Genomic DNA, 19,098 nt, shown 5'->3' with positions numbered 1-19,098 from the left:
CCCTTTTTTTTCTTCTTTCCTTCCTCCCTTTCTTCCTTCCTTTTTTCCTTCCTTTCTTCCTCCCTTCCTCCCTCCTTCCCTTCCTTCCTCCCTTCCTTCCTTCCTTCCCCTCCCTCCCTCCCTCCCTCCCTTTCTTTCTTCTTTCCTTCCTTCCACCCTTCCCTCCCTCCCTTTCTTTCTTCTTTCCTTCCTTCCTTCCTTCCACCCTTCCCTCCCTCCCTTTCTTTCTTTCTTCTTGCCTTCCTTCCACCCTTCCCTCCCTCCCTTTCTTTCTTCTTTCCTTCCTTCCACCCTTCCCTCCCTCCCTTTCTTTCTTCTTTCCTTCCTTCCACCCTTCCCTCCCTCCCTGTCTTTCTTCTTTCCTTCCACCCTTCCCTCCCTTTCTTTCTTTCTTCTTTCCTTCCTTCCACCCTTCCCTCCCTCCCTTTCTTTCTTCTTTCCTTCCGTCCACCCTTCCCTCGTTCCCTTTCTTTCTTCGTTCCTTCCTTCCACCCTTCCCTCCCTTTCTTTCTTCTTTCCTTCCTGCCACCCTTCCCTCCCTCCCTTTCTTTCTTCTTTCCTTCCTGCCACCCTTCCCTCCCTCCCTTTCTTTCTTCTTTCCTTCCTTCCACCCTTCCCTCCCTCCCTTTCTTTCCCTTCCACCTCCCCCCGCCCTCCCTTCCAGGCTGGCTGGCAAGTTAGAGTTGGGAATTTTTTTCTTTTTTGTGGTTTGACATGCGTTGCCCATCCATGTGCTCCTTGTTGTGAAGGCCAGTTATAGACTGGGGAAGTGACCGTTATTTAGACCAAAAAAGATTGCAGCCACAATTGCCAGAAGAATTGCCTGGGATACAAAGAAAAACCCGCAGATAACCTCAGGAGCAATACAGGCTGCCATGGAAAAAGCCAGTGTGGTTGTTTCAAGGAGCACAATATGACAATACTTTAAAGAAATTAGCTGCATGGTCGAGTTGCCAGAAAGAAGCCTTTACTGTGCCAATGCCACAAAAAAGCCTGGTTACAATATGCCCGACAACACTTTGACACACCTCACAACATCTGGCACATGTAATCTGGAGTGACGAGACCAAAATGGAGTATTATGATCACCGCCACAAAAGCTATGTTTGGAGAGAGGTCAACAAGGCCTTTAGCAACAAGAATACCATCCCAAATGTGAAGCATAGTGGTGGGTCACTGATGTTTTGGGGGGGTGTGAGCTCTAAAGGCACAGGATATCTTGTGTAAATTGATGGCAAGATTAATGCAGCATGTAATCAGAAAATACTGGCAGACAATTTGCATTCTTCTGCACGAAAGCTACGCATGGGACACTTTTGGACTTTCCAGCATGACAATGACCCTAAGCACAAGGCCAAGCTGACCCTCCAACGATTACAGCAGAAAAAGGTGAAGGTTCTGGAGTGGCCATCACAGTCTCCTGACCTTAATTTCATCAAGCCACTCTGGAAAGATCTTAAATGTGCAGTTTATGCAAGATGACCAAAGACTTTGCATGACCTAGAGGCATTTTGCCAGGATGAATGGTCAGCTATACCACCTGCAAGAATTTTGGGCCTCATAAACAACTATTACAAAACACTGCAGGGGCAATACACAGTATTAAGAACTAAGGCTATGCAGATTTTTGAACAGGGCTTATTTCATTTATTTACTTTTTGCCATGTTTTGTTTTATGATTGTGCTATTCTGGTATGACCTACAGTTGAATATGAATCCCATAAGAAATAAAAGAAATGTGTCTTGCTTGCTCACTCATGTTTTCTTTACAAATGGTACATACTGTATATTACCAATTCTCCAAGGGTATGCAAACTTTTGAGCGCAACTGCGATAGTAATAACATTTAAGGTTATGTCATTTATATTTACTTCCTGTCTCCATAGCTTCCAAGCAGCAAACTTTTTGGGGCCATATGCGCAGTAGGAATAGGAGGAACTTTCCAGTATGGATATAATCTATCAATTATCAATGCACCTACAATAGTAAGTCAAACAAACACAGCTTCAGGTGTGTTCAGTGTTTTTACATTAAAGTGGATTTTTTTTTAGATCAGAGAAAACTTTGCTATGAAGATTTTACAAAAAATGTATCTTTTACAAATATAGATCTAGAGTAATCTTAGCAAAATACAGAATACAAAGGATGTAAGGTCCTGTGCATTCAACCAAGTAATAATATGAAAGTAGAGATACACATGTACCTGTTGTTATTAAGAGGCATACTAAGTTAAATATAGGCAACCCCAGAGAAGGCGCAAACAAAATATCAAGCTAAGTCAGCCTTTCCTGCATGAATTCCTAGCCTACCAGTCACTTGATCCAATTGGCTTAGGCCTTGAGTATCTTGCCAATTTGACCATATTTTTTCAAATTTATCAGGGCAGTGTCTTTTTTTTGTTAAATGTATCACCAACATGTTTAATCCATTCAGTTAGTGTGAGTGTGGATGGATTTTCAGACTTTCAGAGCACTAATCTAAGCTTACAGGTCTGAACAAGGCTCTGGTAAAAGCCTCTCTGGGAAATTCTTGATCTTCAAAGGAATCCAGTATATCCAAGAAACACTGTTTTGGATCAACCTGGATATTAGAGAATAGTCTAACTTGTTCACTACTCCCTCCCTGTAGAGGTTTGGGACAGTGCCACAATAAGTGTATAGGATCTCCATGTTTCCTATGGCAGTGATGGCATTCAGAGGTCCTGAACCTGGTCCATTTTGAAGAGCTTTGAGGGGGTGTAGTGGGAGCCTAGTAGAATGTGTATTTGGGTAAGCCTCTGTGGGTGGTTGAATGAGCATAGTGGTACAGCCTGCACAGCCATCTCCCATTGGTCTTCTGTCAAGGTACCAACATCAGCCTCCCATTTCTCAGCCACTCTGATCAGGAGACCCTCAAGATAAATGATTAGCAGCATTGCATAACACCAGGATATGAAACCTTTCAAAATTTTCATATGCTGAAGGAAATTAAAGATCATTCATAAGAACTGCAGTGGTCTTTCACTGCATGGTGGAGTTACATATATTGTACATAGACGGGGTAAAAAGATTTTTATGATAAGCTCTGAAACAGGTATTGGAGATCTGTTAGAAAATATCAGAAAATGATTGGTGATTCATTGGTCCCTCCACTTAGCGTGCAGTTTCTTGTTTGTGCATTCTTACCTCCTTGCTCCAGTGCTTTTCCTGATTCCCTTCAAATGTGTGGTTTGTCTGTGCCAACCTATGGGCATTGCCTGCTATTCTCTGGGTTTTATTTCCTTCCCTTCCATCACTTCCTGGCCCGCCTCCTAGTTTGTTTTGTCTATATAAGACATGCTCAGTCTAGGCCACTTTGCCTGAGCAACTTCTTAGTTCTCTGAGCTTCTGTTTGTTGCAACTCCTGTATCCTGTATCTGACTACACGTGTACCATCCCTGGCTTCATTCACCGACTGTGCTTGTTTTCCACCTGTCCTAACCTCGGCTAGTCTATCAGATTTCCTGTTGTCTCCTGCCAGTGTACTCTGCTCACACGAGTGGTCTCCGAATCCTCAGCTGGGCGTACCTGGGGGCCGCGACATGGTTCTAGCTTGCTGCAAGTTCATCCCCACCATCAGGGGCTCTGGTGAAAAAGTAGGTTGGGGCTTAGACTCCACGCCATGGGGAACCCCGAGTTGACAATCTACAAGGGCTCACTACCACAGGTGCTTGACAGTTTGCTCAGGCCAAGTGGGTTAGACTGAGCATGTCTTATGTAGACAAACTAGGAGGCGGGCCAGGAACTGATGGAAGGGAAGGAAATAAAACCCAGAGAAAAGCAGGCGATGCCCATAGGTGAGCACAGACAAACCACACATGTGAAGGGAATCAGGAAAAGCACTGCAGCAAGAAAGTAAGAATGCACAAACAAGAAATTGCAGGCTAACATGTGACAGTAACCTTTTGCATCTGTCTAAGGCTTTATGTACACTAGCAGCATCTAAACTTGAATTTAGGAACATTTGGCATTTTTTTACCTCCTAAAACTTAACTCTATAAAAGCCTACTATGTATCCATGTACACATGGGCTTTTAGCAGAGTTTAGGAACTGATGCGTTTTAGGTTAGTTAAACCTTTCTCTTCTGAACATTGAAGAATCACGTTTGTCACGTTTTGCGTTTTCCCACTGCCATGGTCATGGTAGGCTAGTGTATATGAAGCCCTACTTTGTTCCAGTTTTTTTGCATAAGGGCAAATGTTTGAAGCAGATTATTAGATTTACAAAAGGCAAGAGACTGCAGTCCTGTAGGAAGATCTTGTGCACGCGTATGGTGCAATAAAATTAATAGTATGGAATTTAATTTAGAGGAGAAAGATCCGTCTGGCCAGGCCATACCACCCACCAGATGTTAAAGTTGATATTTAATTTAAAAAACAATATATGCAGTTTTTTAATGCAGAAGAGACGTACTGTTACAATGTCTTTTCTGCGTTACATTTTTTTACCTGCCTTTCCACACTGTTTACTGAGCTGGGCACATGCAACTCTGTACAAAATTTTGGCTTCTGACAAGATGAGTGCACTTCCGCACATGTGATGTCTTCTTAACCCAGCCAATAAAATGACCAAAGATGTCAGCAGGTGAGGGAACTCTGGGACACTTCATCGATGGAGTGGAGAGGAGTATAGTTCTGCTTTAAAAAAATTAATACCTGCCATGTGGATGGGCAGCAGATTTTTGTTAGCTGAAAATGTTGAACTTAAATGTAATGTTGCTGGGTGCTTTTAAAGCTTAACTCCAGGCACATTGTCAAAAACTCCAGTGAATGCTAATATACATTATATTGTAAAGTATTGGGACAGCCCTCCAAATCATTGGATTCAGGTGTTCCAATCACCTCCATGGCCACAGGTGTATAAAATCAAGCGCCTAGGCATGCAGACTGCTTCTACAAACATTTGTGAAAGAATGGGTTGCTCTTCAGGAGCTCAGTGAATTCAAGCGAGGCACTGTGATAGGTTGCCACCTGTGCAAGTCTATCCTTGAAATTTCCTTGCTACCAAATATTCCACGGTCAACTGTTAGTGGTATTATAACAAAGTGGAAGCAACTTTGAACAACAGCAACTCAGCCACAAAGTGGTAGGCCACGTAAAATGACAGAGGAGGGTCAGCGCATGCTGAAGCGCAGAGTGCACAGAAGTTGCCAACTGTCTGCAGAGTCAATAGCTGAAGACCTCCAAACTTCATGTGGCCTTCAGATTAGCACAACAACATGTAGAGAGCTTCATGGAATGGCTTTCCATGGCCGATCAGCTGCGTCCAAGCCTTACATCACTAAGTGCAATACAAAGAGTTGGAAGCAGTGGTGTAAAGCACGCTGCCACTGGGCTCTAGAGCAGTGAAGATGTGTGTTCTGGAGTCAAGAATCACGCTTTTACTGTCTGCCAATCTGATGGACGTGGCTGGGTTTGGTGGTTGCCAGAACTGTACTTGCCTGACTGCATTGTGCCAAGTGTAAACTTTGGAGGAGGGGGATTATGGTGTGAGGTTGTTTCTCAATTGGGCTTGGCCCCTTAGTTCCAGTGAAGGGAACTCTTAAGGTGTCAGCATACCAAGACATTTTTGACAATTTCATGCTCTCAACTTTGTGAGAACAGTTTTAGGGATGGCCCCTTCCCGTTCCCACATGACTGCACACCAGTGCTCAAAGCAAGGTCCATAAAGACATGGATGAGAGAGTTTGGGATGGAGGAACTTGCTGGCCTGCATAGAGTGCTGATCTCAACCCAATAGAACATCTTTGGGACGAATTAGAGCAGAGACTGCGAGCCAGGCCTTCTCGTCCAACATCAGTGCCTGACCTCACAAATGTGCTTCTGGAAGAATGGTCAACATTCCCATAGACACATTCCTAAACCTTGTGGACAGCCTTCGTAGAAGAGTTGAAGCTGTTATTTCTGCAAAGGGTGGGACAACTCAATATTGAACCCTACGGACTAAGACTGGGATGCCATTAAAGTTCATGTGCGTGTAAAGACAGGCGTCCCAATACTTTTGGCAATATAGTGTATTTGTATTAAAACAATATCACCTGCATTTCAAATGAATTGTTCAAAATACCTTTAAAGTAGAACTACAAGCAAAACTTGTTTTGGATAATGGAGAGTTATAACCCTGTCAATTTATTTTTAGCCATCTGTGTCCCATTGGGGAGATTTACCTTCACTTCCTGTCCTATAGCCAAAACAGAAAGTGAGGAAAAAAATATCTGCAAATTAAGGGAATCCCTTGTAGTCCCCCAGGACACCAGTACTAGTGTCCCCATTGAAATTGTTCCCCTCTATTACTTTCTAGGGTCAACCCAAAATTTGGGGTTTCTTTTACTATCAATGATAATGGTAAACGGTACAAATAGAGAGGGTGAATCTCCCTAATGGGGGCACAGACAGCTATATATATATATGTGTGTGTGTGTGTTTGTGTGTTTTTTACTGGTGTATTTAGTTTGCATAGAGCTCAGCTTTAAATACCTCCTAAAACAGCTACAGTACATTTTAAAGATTTTAATTATATGAGATTCCGTCCGTCAGTACCATAGGTCACTGTCTTAATTTTGGTGTTTTTACACATGAACAAAGTTGGTCCAACAAGAGTATAAGTAATATTGCTCTACTCTGTAGCTTGCTTTGATTTTCCACAAAAGTGACGTGTATTTATCGCATCTCTGTAGGTCTGCCTTGGCAATGGATTGTAAAAAAATTACTTTTGATTAATCTGTACTTCATTTGTAACGATGTTGGTAGTTGCAGGTCAGTAAATCTAGTTAGGCCTTTAAAGGCTGAATATAAATATATATATATATATATATATATAATTTATTGCATAGCTGTTAAGCTTGCCATTGCCTATCAGTAGCTTCAGATTAAAGTTGTCTATCTTTTCACAGCATATACACAATTTCCTCAATGATACCTGGCATGCACGGTACCAGTCCCAATTGGATGAAAGTCTCTTGACACTTATTTGGTCAGTTATAGCTTCAGTGTTTACACTTGGTGGCCTTATTGGAACATTTGTAGGTGGACACGCAGCAGCAAAGTTTGGTAGGTGAGTAAAGTTCTTGTGTAACTCAGTGTTTAGTTGTAGTACACACAGAAAATCTAGTAAATAGTGAGTTTTTCAACAAATGTAGAACTGGCTCCCTATGGAGTGCCTGCTGGTTGTTGGGTCCTCCAGCTGCTCCCATTGGTGACTCATCTTAACTGGACCCTCCAACTCACCGAGACAGTAGTAGCGAATAAAGATTTTATTAGAGCTTTGACAAGCCCTGCAACTATTACCAATAACACAGGTCATACAGTGCCCCCCCAACCCCTACAGTGACCCCCCGTCCATCCAGCGCCCTCCATTTAAATACATATTTTGTATTCCTATACTTCTATTGTGTTAGTATACATGTTTTGTACGCTCTGACCATTAGTTTTGATATAAACCACTAGCCTAGTCAACATGTGTAATGTGTTGACATGTGTGCCAATCATTTATAATGTACACGATTTATTAGACACAACTTGCTAGTGCCAAGAAAATATCCCCCATACCATTACATCACCACCAGCCTGAACCGTTGATGCAAGGCAGGATGGATCCATGCTTCAATGTTGTTTATGCCAAATTCTGACCCTACCATCTGAATGTCACAGCAACCAGTCTGCTCAGTCTCCTGTGTGTGTACAAAAATGCCTTGTTGATGTCAACTTCTGCTCACTGGATATTTTCTCTCTTTCCGACCATTCTCTGTAAACCCTAGAGATGGTTGTGCATGAAAGTCCCAGTAGATCAGCAGTTTTTGAAACACCTCGTCTGGCACCAACAACCATGCCACGTTCAAAGTCACTTAAATCCCCTTTCTTCCCCAATCTGATACCCGGTTTGAACTTCAGCAAGTTGTCTTCACCACGTCTACATGTCCAAATGCATTGAGTTGCTGCCATGTGATTGGCTGATTAGCAATTTGTGTTACCAAGCAATTGAACAGGTATACCTAATAAAGTGGCTGGCGAGTGTATATGTAATCCATAATTATGCTATATGTATTCCCAATTCAACACAGGCAGGGGGTCCAGCAGTAACACTAAACTAATTGTTAGTGAGTACTGTTATATTGTGATTAGGTTGCTTTAAGAGCATATATTGTTCAACAAAAGCATTGGCCAGCCTGCAGTCTAGTTAACCAGGGTGATGATCACAATCCAAAGTATAACTTATATACTGTAGCTTGTATATATTGAATAAAAAAAAAAAAAGATTTATGCTCCAATAGGTAACCAAAATAATTTGACTTACTGATGTAAAATGAGACAGGAGGCCCATCATTTCAATGAATATAATTTTTTCCCATACCTTGAATAGTGACTTCGGAATTTTCAAGAAAGTCAGGGGATGTATATTACAAAACATTTTAGAAAGGCTCTGCACCACAACATTATAATAAAGCAACTGTATCTCTAAAACTAAAAAAACAAGACGCACATTAGTAAAAAAATATATATTATAATTCCCCATACAGCAGAGAACTTGAAAACATTAATTAGATGTTTGTAGATATATTCTTGTGCAGGATTTGTAATTCTTTGTTTAAACTATGTGTTCTTGTATTTTGCAGGAAGCAGGTTTTATTGGTGAATAATGTTGTAGCAATTCTAGCTGCTCTCTTCATGGGAATTGCACAACCGGCCAGATTATATGAGCTTCTGATAGTTGGGAGATTCCTTATAGGATTGAATGCAGGTAAATCACATATGCATGCATGATGAAGTGGCAGTGAGAATATTTCATACACAGAAAAAGAATGTTTTGTTCATAACTGTCATGTTTTAATGATATTTATAATGTATTACAGCTGTAGGGCTGTATGACAACAATAACACTGCCAATATAAGTGGGTGGGTCAAAGAACAAAATGAAAAAAAGAAACGAGTTGTAGGAGAGGGAGGGCCACCAATGTGCACCACTGCCTGGTGACACAGGGGAACCATGCTGCATGTTGGGCAGCACAGTGGCTAAATGGTTAGCACTTCCACCTGGCAGCACTAGGGTCATAGGTTCGAATCCCAGCCATGGCACCTCCTGCCTGAAGTTTGCATGTTCTCCCTGTGCCTGTGTGGGTTTCCTCTGGGTACTCCAGTTTCCTCCCACACTCCAAAGACATGCTGGTAGGTTAATTGGATCCTGTCTAAATTGGCCCTTGTATATGAATGTGAGTTAGGGACCTTTTGATTGTACACCCCTTGAGGGTTAGGGACTGATGTGAATGTAAAATATAAATGTAAAAGCGCTGCGTAAATTGCTGGTGCGATATAAGTACCTGAAATAAAAAAAATAAATGTGCTGCCTGCCCTACTACAGCAATAATGCGTGTAAGGCTCCATTCAGATTTGTGCATGCGTATTTGCATGCATGTCATAGGTAGGGAAGCCCAGTCATTTCAATGGGCTGCCCTACTCACGAGAAACATCAGGAAAGAAAGTTTCCGATTCTTCAAGAATTAATGGCACCCGCTGCATTAAGGCTAAAGTGCAGCACATTTCTTTTTTCTGGATTGGGAAGCGCATGTGGTTTGGAGCACCTTCCCCACGCACAGAGCTGTGAACCTATCCTGATTTACCATCTGCAGATGTCCATATGTTAAATCACCCAACCAGGCCCCACACCAAAAGGACTGCATCTTTTTCATCTGGTGATGTTGGTCTGTTTCTACCTGTCCCCAGACTACAGATCATTTTGAGGTCAACAGAGCAGAATACTTTCCACAGCATACTTGTCTTGCTCCAACCCATGGTTTGAAGGGGAACACCATAAAACATTTCTGTTTCTGTAGAACAGGGACCCACCACTGAAAAGGGCATGTTTAGATGTACAGCAACCACCCTTCCATCTGGAACCATCCTTCACTGGCCACCACCATCCCCGTTTTAAACTGGCTTCTCTTCTGCATACCAATGTTACACAAGCACTTGTGTGACCCTACCCTCCTGAGTGCCACTAGTAACTGGTTCCCCTGCTCAGCCAGGCCACAAGCATTTTTCTCTACTTTTGCCCAGACACAATGAAATAGTCTCTGAGCTTGTTTTTTTTTTTTTTCTTTTGTTAAGGGAAATAACTTGGGTGGGGTAATAGGGATTATGGGATGTCCAACTTGACTGAAGCAATGCACAGGGACAACTTCCTTCCTATGTACAGTGAAAGTTCCTGGACTGTTCTCATCCCTGGATACGGTCAGTCTTTATGGATCAGTAGCAAAAGCCCTTTACGGACTAGGAACTCTCAGGCCCCCTTTGAAACTTAGCACAGATTTTTGCAAACTACGTGCAGAAGTATCTCCTCTCTCCTGTAGAACTGCTTCACAGCCTGCAGACAACACCAGCCCTCCTGGCTGCTCTGAAGATCTCCCAGGACATGAATAAATGGTTAAGAATAGCACTGTCCTTTGAAAGCTGGCATCATGTTCCAGTCTCTCCCCTTGTGAATCCCTGGATGTGTTGATGTACTCACTCTGTCCTCGTTGCTCCCTTTTACTCCGTAGGCAAGATTCATCCTCAAACTACGCTGTTGATAAGATCTCCCCAAGCCTGCTCGAGCCCAGCCTGGAGGTAAAGACCCCCTAAATCTAGGGGATCTCTCCTAGGCCACTAACAGCCTCCTCAGCATCCCATCTTCCAGCATATTTAAGGGCTGACCTGGCCACCCTGACAGGACATTTTGCCTGGGGATTGGCCAAGTTCCCTCAAGTATGCAGATCAGCCCCTTCTTACCTTCACCCCCCATAACTTCTAGAAGTCTCTCCAAACTCCTAGGCCCAGGGGGATGTACCAGAGACTTGCATCTGTGGAGTCATCCTGCCTAAACTGCAGTAACCCGACCTAATTACAGACTCGCTCAGCTTCCATGAGTCGCACCACAATACATTTTCCTACACTAATACTAGTAGCACAGTAGATGGTGCTACACTTGAAACCCTCTTATTTAATTAAACTGCATTCCCCGCATTACATGCACTGTGTTGGCACACATCAGCTAATCTTTATTAAGTCGCCAGACTTGTGGAATAAGCAAAAGTCTTTCACTGAGTGTAGTTCACTAGGTTACACAAAGATGTTACATAGCTCAGCATAGTAGATGTCATTTACACAGTCAATTCCATTACAACAGATATTCCACAATGAATCCACTGGCTTAATGTAAACAGTTCTTTTTGAGGTAGCTTAAGCTGGAAAATGGTTAGACTATTCCATAGTGAGTTTGTACAATGGTGAGGCATACCTTTTTGGCTCAAACTCTTCCCATTCCTTGAACTGGCTTTTAACACTTCCTTGTTACAGGTGGACTCCCTTCTCCACTAACGAGCACATCATAGGATGCGTGGCCTCCCTTGCATTCCCATCCGACCAAAAGTCTCTATGCCTCGGGGAACACTCACCTTTGCAATGAAAAGTGACCTTACCTGCAGCTGACATACCACTGCACGTAATTAACCCTATGGATACCAGGAAAAAATGCATACACAAATGCAGTGACTAGAGTGTCACCTGCCAGCACATGAATATGCTTAGGTCCAATCACAGTGGTGCTCATACTTAGTGTGGGCACTGACACTTTGTTGGAATTTTGCCCAGAACCCCTTATCGTGGCATGACATTAAGGAGTCAGAATGATTTACCATCAAACTGGTGGTGTCTCCTATGGGATCCTGTGATCAGATTTGCAAGAACAATGTCCTGATTATATATTGACTTTCTTGCAGGCTGGAGTAGTGGCCATCATTGGAATTTGATGAGTATGCACACTAGTGTTTGAACTCTATAGAGCAAGTGAGCAGGGTGCAGTATGCATTCTAGAACAGTACAGGTGGCACACAACTCCTTTTAAAGGGCTCATGTATATGGGCCTTTATTTACATCTTCCTCAAGTCAAAGTGTATGCAAAAGCAATACAGAAGTAGCTCAAAGCAATCCAAAGGCAAATTGAAGCAACTCACAATTAAGAATCATAATGTTGTTATGAGTTGCAATTGTCTACTTTTATCTCTGTAAATATATTATTTAAGAACCGCCTACAGCCAAGTCTGATATTTAGATGGATGGGTGGTTATGTGGTTGCTGGAAGATTAAATCACATACTGACTTCCATTTCTCAGTGAGTCCATCGGGAAGATAAACCCATTGGAACTCCTAATCCCACCCAATTGATATGACAATTGCAGAGCAATTATGGTGTCGCAGACTTCCATTAAATCTCCATATAAAGAACTAGGAAGTCCAGGTATGAAAGGGGGACCCATGACAGAGGTAAAAGAAACCGGAAATACTTTGGGGAAGCTTTGTCAGCTCTTTCCTCCAAGAGATACGAACAACTGGTGATTTTTCTCCATGAGTAACTACTGAAAGCATAAATATGTCTTGGGCTGAACAGACATATAATATATAAATATTTATGTGGAATTTGATCTTTCAGGTACACTAGAGTTGGGCTTTTATAATATGCCTTAAATTCAAGCTGCTTATTTACAAAACTGAGAAAATGTTATGCTGGATTCACCATAAGGGCCCTCTACCCTTCCTAAACTTACTGCTTAGTGTCCCTTGTTTACCATTAATAAAACAGGCAGTTTAATAAACCTGTCACTAGCCTGATAGCTTTAACATTTCACAGGCAGATATCCATTTTCAACAAAATCTTGCAGGTAATAGCTGTTCATTTCCAGGTTAATATTCCATTCCATTTCATTGCCTGTTATGTAATCAGGGATTTTATTAGCTTTGTAATATTCAGAAAGAGGACCTCTCCAGTCTAGTTCACTGCATATGTTTACAAGAGTATTTGAGAGCCCCATGACGTGTCCAGGTACCTCTGTGTTGTGTGTGCAGTCCTAATCTTCTTTTCTATATACATCTGAAAGTTGGTGATTTCAGACATTAGGACTGCACATACAACACAGAACAGACTTGTCTGGGGATACCTCTTTCCAATCTTTTATAAATATATTGTCTACAATTAAAGCAGAATAGTACTGTAATACTCATTGGGATGGTCCATGAAATCAAATGGAACAGACAAACAAGGTAGGACTGTTTCTTCAGACAGTATTCAAATAAATTTTCTCACCTGCATCTAAAAAATTGACACCGAGAATCTGACAAGGTCTTTTCTTTTATTTCAGTTAATTTTATGTTTTTCAGGTGTTGGTATCTGTGTGCAGCCATTGTATCTCGGAGAAATCGCTCCCAAAAAAATCAGAGGCCTTGCTACAGTGGGCATTAATGTATTCTTAACTGGTGGAATCCTAACAGGACAAGTTATTGGTTTACGGTATGCACAGTCTCATATTACAAATGTTACATTTCTTCAAGAGTATTGTACCGCCTTTAAATAAGTTTGTAAAAGATGATCCTTTTTTTTTTAATTAATAAACATAGTAAACTTATCTGCTCTGTGTAATGGTATTGCAGAGAGGAAAGCCAAACCTTCTCTTCTGGGTTTGCCACCGGCGCTCTCCACTCCTTCTCATCTCTGTGTGCCCCCATAGATAACCACTTTCTATTGTGGTGCACCTGTGGGCTCGCTCCCAAGCCAGGCTGTGAAAGTTCATAGATACACACAGGGCGGCTCAGCCCCACCGCTCTGCTCCCTGGTCCCGCTGCTGCCTCCATATCCTGTAAGGAGAGCTCCGCTGCAGACAGGCACAGCACTGGATCAAGATAGGACTTAGGTAAGTATTTAGGTAGGTTAGGGGGCGGATACAACTGCTGGGACTTTTTTTTACCTTAATGCAGCCACTTTAAATGAAAATTTTATGAATGCTGGTTTGTGATAAGAACAAAATCTGGCATCAATCTGTTAAATTAACCCATGCCCAACGTCACTGAGAGACCCATTCACTCAGGTTGGAACCCCAGTGACTTTGAGATGTTTGGTTACTTAAGGTGGAGTTTTGCAAGGTTGGTGTGACTTTTTTCCTAAAACCAAGAAGGCCTTGTTTTACCTGAGAATTCACCCAGGTATGTCTGTCCATCAATGTATAGCTCTGTTCATCCAGCTGTAAAAGCCTAAAAAAAATTCCATTACCCCAGTGTATACTGGAAGGGGGACTTTATATACTCCAGTGTATACTGGAAGGGGGACTTTAGGTAGCATGTTTTGTATGCAAATAAAGGAACATTGCTAAAATTTGCTGGGAAGTATCCCTTTATAGAACAAGGGGCAACTTTTAAAAGGGTTTTCCCATAAACTTTGAGCAATTATTACAGTGAAATGGTGAACATGTGTTGTGTAAATACTTTGATGTACATGATGGTAAAAAGGTAACCTAAGCAAAACTATAAATTAGGAACTGAGGGTGAATATATGTGAAGGTTCCCTGTCTTAAAGCAGAGCTCCAGTCTCTGTGGGAAAAATAAGTCAGCAGCTAAAAAAACTGACTTTTTAAACAAACAGCCACTCACCTGTCCTTCGATCTAGTGGTGTGTTTACCCTACCCGGGTTCACTGGCCGTCCTCAGTGCCGGCATCTTAACTGTGGGAAAAAATACGATTCCTCCTGCACTCCAGGACCCAGGCCGGTGGCGAGTAGGTGAAATCAAACCCAAACTAAACGACCACCAGAGCATGAAAGGTCGTGCAGCTCCAAAACAAGGCTGGGGAAGCCCGAACAATACTGCAAAGTGAAAAAAACAAGAAGCGCACCAACCTTGCGCATTACCTCAGTAACCAAAATGTATTAGTAAAGGAATGGTACTCACAAACAACTTCCTCAGAGCAGCTCTGAGGAAGAAGGTACGACCTTCGAAACGCGTCAGCTGTACTGAGTGTCTACCCCCATGATGGGATTCGCGCTGGCCTCTTGTCTCTGAAGTCCCTTGGAGGACTTACCGTATTTTTCGCCATATAAGACACACTTTTTCTTCCCCAAAACTGGGGGGGAAATGTCAGTGTGTCTTATAAGGCGAATATGGAGCGGCCGGTCCGGTATTTCCACCGCGGCCGTGTCAGAATACCAGGCCGGCCACTCAGCTCTGCAGCGGGACCTTACCTGTTCCTCTATCCAGCGGCGTGCTGTCTTCCCGGCTTCTGTAGTGTGGGCACTGGGCATGACAGCCGGGTGCCCAGTGCGCATGCGCGTGAAGCGGTGCGCTTTGTGAATGGTAAGGCGGTACCTGGGACACATGACAGATCCCAGAAGCCGCCGGACCAATCACAAAGTGCAAGTGCTTCTCACTCATACGCACTGGGCACCCGGCTGTCATGCCGAGCGCCATTACAGAAGCCGGGAAGACAGCGCGCGGCTGGATCGAGGAACAGGTAAGATCAAACAAAAACTCTGCAGAAGTAAGAGCGGGTACCTGTCAAATTCAGGTACCCGCTCCCCACTTCCCCAAAGGTCAGCAGTCATCTGTACTGTCCGCAGTCTCTGGTCATCCCTGTGCTGTCCGCAGTCTCTGGTCATCCCTGTGCTGTCCGCAGTCTCTGGTCATCCCTGTGCTGTCCGCAGTCTCTGGTCATCCCTGTGCTGTCCGCAGTCTCTGGTCATCCCTGTGCTGTCCGCAGTCTCTGGTCATCTCCTGTAATGTGTCTGCAGTCCATTAGTTCAGAATTTTTTTCCCCTGTTTTCTGCCTCTAAAACCTAGGTGCGTCTTATGGTCAGGTGCGTCTTATACGGGAAAAATACGGTACATGCCTGTTTTTATTCGCTGTTTGTGAGTACCATTCCTTTACTAATAAATTTTGGTTACTGAGGTAATGCGCAAGGTTGGTGCGCTTCTTGTTTTTTTCACTTTGCATCTTAACTGTGGGAACCTGGCTGTGACATCTTGTGGCTTCACAGCTGGGTGCCCACTGCGCATGCGGAACGTGAATGGTCCAACGGTCTTCTGTCATGTGTCCCGGAACACTGTGGGGAGTGGGAGGAAAAGAACACTGGGCTTTCACTAGTAGCTTTGTAACACTCGACCTTCACTGGTAGCCAGAGACAAGGTGATCTAGACTGTAGATCACATGTGGAGCAGACATTTAATTCATTTCAAGACTGAAATAGTTCTAACTCAATTTTCAGTTGAGTAATTTGCCTGGTTCCCTACTGATTCATATAAAGTGTGACTTCTGTTGATAGATCCATTTGAAGAAAACAAGGCTTGGCAGAAAACCAATACTGTGGTTAGATTACAGTGCATTAACACTTCCTATGTGTTTTATCATAATAAAAGAAGTCTGGATGCACTAAACAAATTGGAACACAGAGGTACAGTGTTTGATCCTATCAGAAATCACAGTATACTAAATTAATGCAACCAGGTAAAAAAGTTACCAGACTCAAGATGCTGAAATAAGAAAGTGATGTTATTTCAGCAAAGCTATACTTTGACTTGACTCCAATACTAGTAATGCTTCTGATGCAGGGACCCTGATGTAGCAAATAGAATTTATGAAATAGCAGATGAATGACCACTACATGTTATTCATTTTAGTTTTGTCTGCAGTATGTATGAGGACAGAGGGGACTAAGGCGTAGAGAGAGTATTACACCCCATCATTGATAGAGCTTCCTGGTACATGCATGTAGATCCAAAGTGAGCAGTGCCATTCCTTTTAGCAGGCCTCTTTGTAACTATTCATGCCATTTTGTAAAATTCATGAAGATGAATCAGTAGATATGGAGAATGAGTATATCGTTAAAGATAAAAGTAGAATAATAGGGATTGGATTTTTTTTTCTCCAATAGAACGCAAATTAATATAGGTGAGTTAAGTGCAGGGTGTGAATTACATGTGCCTTATTCATTTCCAAGTAAGCTCTGTTGCACATCAGAATTTAGATTATATATATATATATATATATATATATATATATTTTTTTTTTTTTTTTTTTTTTTTTTTACAGGTCAGAATAAGCAGCAACATTATCAAAATAAAAAAAAATTTGGGGTGGGATCCACCTTTTTATCATTTAAAATATATTAGATTATAAGCTCTTATGAGCAGGGCCCTCTTCACCCTCATATATTTTATTGTCTTGTAACTGCACTGTCTGCCTTTGGAATGCAAAGCACTATGCAAATTGGTGCTATAAAATTTCTGTATAATTTATTTATTTATTTTTTACATACTGTTACCCTAGCATGGTGACACTGTGCTATTTGTGGGGGGTGATGAAGATTTTTTTTTTTTTTTTTTTTACACTTTTTGCTTTTACACCCATATAGGATGTAAAAGCAATCATTTCTCTTTCTCTTTGTCTGCATTCTTGCAGTCATTGAGAAGTACTGAGTGAGCTGTGATTGGTCACAGCTTGTCACATGGTACAAGGCTGCTGTGAATAGCCTTGTATCATGTGACCTCTGTGATCATTCACAGATTTCACACGTAGTAAGCAAGATGTCACAAGTGACATCTTGCTTACTACTTTGCATGTGATCACTGATTGGCCAATCAGTGATCACATGATCGGGACCTCGTACAGAGGTCCCGTCCGACGATCAGTGTTCCACTGTGTCCGGAGGACACAGCGGGCACCGGACCGCAGTGCTGCACGCTCCAAGGGAGCGCGCACAAGCAGGGTTCGGGGAGGGCATTTATAAATGGCCACCTGACCCTGCACTGCCACCGTCCGGCCGTTTATATACAACGGCCGGTCGGGAAGTGGTTAAAAGGGAGATCTCTTCAACTTACTGCTCCAAGCATAACAGCCTTTTTCTAGGAACCCAGCAGGGTGTCTCCTTAAAGCAGAGAACCAATCGCCTCATTTGGGGAGGGGTGTTTTGGCGGGGAACTCAGGTTATGACCAAATCCCTCCCAGTTTATATCATGGTCAATAACCTTCCCTAGGTACATGTAGCAGCCTAGCCACTAGTAAATTAATATGCAGAATGATATCTTGAACGTCCAGACATCAAATATGCCATATCTTGCTATTTCAGCTAGAACTATATGGATTTCTACTCTCCTGTAGACTTTAACTAGGGGTGTAAGATATCAGGCGACTCGCATTAAACTGAGCTATCCGAATATATGCTTTGTTCGATTGTATGTATTCCCTATTTTAAGTTACGAAAAGTGGTTTTTACATGGGATATATGTTTTACTGCTATCCTGGAATGCTTTTGAAGTCCAGTGACTGCCGGGTTTATGGCTTTACGATCAGCTTCAGAGCAAGAGTTTGCCAGACACCCTGGCATCGGCTAATTGGGTTTACAACCATGAAAGATATCCAACTGTGTCCTGAACCCAGCACACAAGGACCACGTGTCACTCAACAGAGAGGGAGGGGGGAGCTGATTTAGAGTGAGAAATGATACAAGATGGTGGGTCTTTACCAAAATGGATGTTCGCGTCCATATTTGTATGTACAATTGCAGTGTAAAAATGTTTATATTTTTTTTAATGTTTCTCACCCCCCACAAGTAGTACAGTGTCACTATGGTGACACTACTGCTAGGGTGACAGTATGGAAAAAAAAAACATAAACAAAATGTAAAAAATTTTTTTAATTCATTATTTTTCTATAAACTGATTTGGGTTTACCAAAAAGGTAGCAGAATACATGTTGGCCAAGATTTATGAAGAGAGATTATTTGCAAAAGTTTATAAGAAAAACAATTTTTTTTCAAACTTTTCAGTCTTTTTTCATTTATATAGCAAAAATATAAAATCCCAGTGGTGAACAAATATCACCAAAAGTTCCATCTGTCTCAAAAAAATGCTGAAAATTTTATTTGGGCACAGTGTAGCATGACCATGCAATTGTCATTCAAAGTGCAACAGCACTGAAAGCTGAAAATTGGACTGGAAGGGGTTGAAAGTGTCCGGACTAGCAGTGGTTAAAAAAAAAAACTATTACTGAATACTTTATTCATGATGCAAGATTAGTAACCATGTATCTGCCATGTGTATTTATCAGGGAAATACTGGGCCGCAAGAACACATGGTCTTTATTGCTGGCTTCATGTGCCATACCGGCTCTTCTACAGCTGATTGCCTTGCCGTTCTTCCCAGAGAGCCCCAGATACCTTCTCATTGACAGAAAAGATGAATATCAGTGTCAAAAAGGTAAACTGAAAAACATGCAGTTTTAAACATCCAAATCT

General features: G+C 42.2%; 1 protein-coding gene across 1 annotated transcript in view; it reads left to right on the top strand.

The window, feature by feature from the left end:
• Nucleotides 1-1,886: 1,886 nt before the first annotated feature.
• The window catches only part of LOC149455099 (solute carrier family 2, facilitated glucose transporter member 11-like), a gene marked incomplete at its 5' end in the record, with an annotated part of 35,570 nt that continues 18,358 nt past the window's right edge, over nucleotides 1,887-19,098 (top strand). The window contains 5 exons of the mRNA XM_089686647.1: nucleotides 1,887-1,985; nucleotides 6,911-7,071; nucleotides 8,630-8,754; nucleotides 13,203-13,332; nucleotides 18,912-19,060. Coding sequence (XP_089542773.1) covers nucleotides 1,887-1,985; nucleotides 6,911-7,071; nucleotides 8,630-8,754; nucleotides 13,203-13,332; nucleotides 18,912-19,060 — 664 coding nt within the window. The remainder of the gene's footprint in view (nucleotides 1,986-6,910; nucleotides 7,072-8,629; nucleotides 8,755-13,202; nucleotides 13,333-18,911; nucleotides 19,061-19,098) is intronic.

The sequence above is a fragment of the Staurois parvus genome, unplaced genomic scaffold (genome assembly GCF_062004578.1).
Source record: "Staurois parvus isolate SC_StPar_1 unplaced genomic scaffold, SC_StPar_1.0 ptg000404l, whole genome shotgun sequence".
In the NCBI taxonomy this organism is placed as follows: Eukaryota; Metazoa; Chordata; class Amphibia; order Anura; family Ranidae; genus Staurois; species Staurois parvus.
Note: the sequence above shows the minus strand (reverse complement) of the source record. Positions and strands in the feature narration are given on the sequence as shown.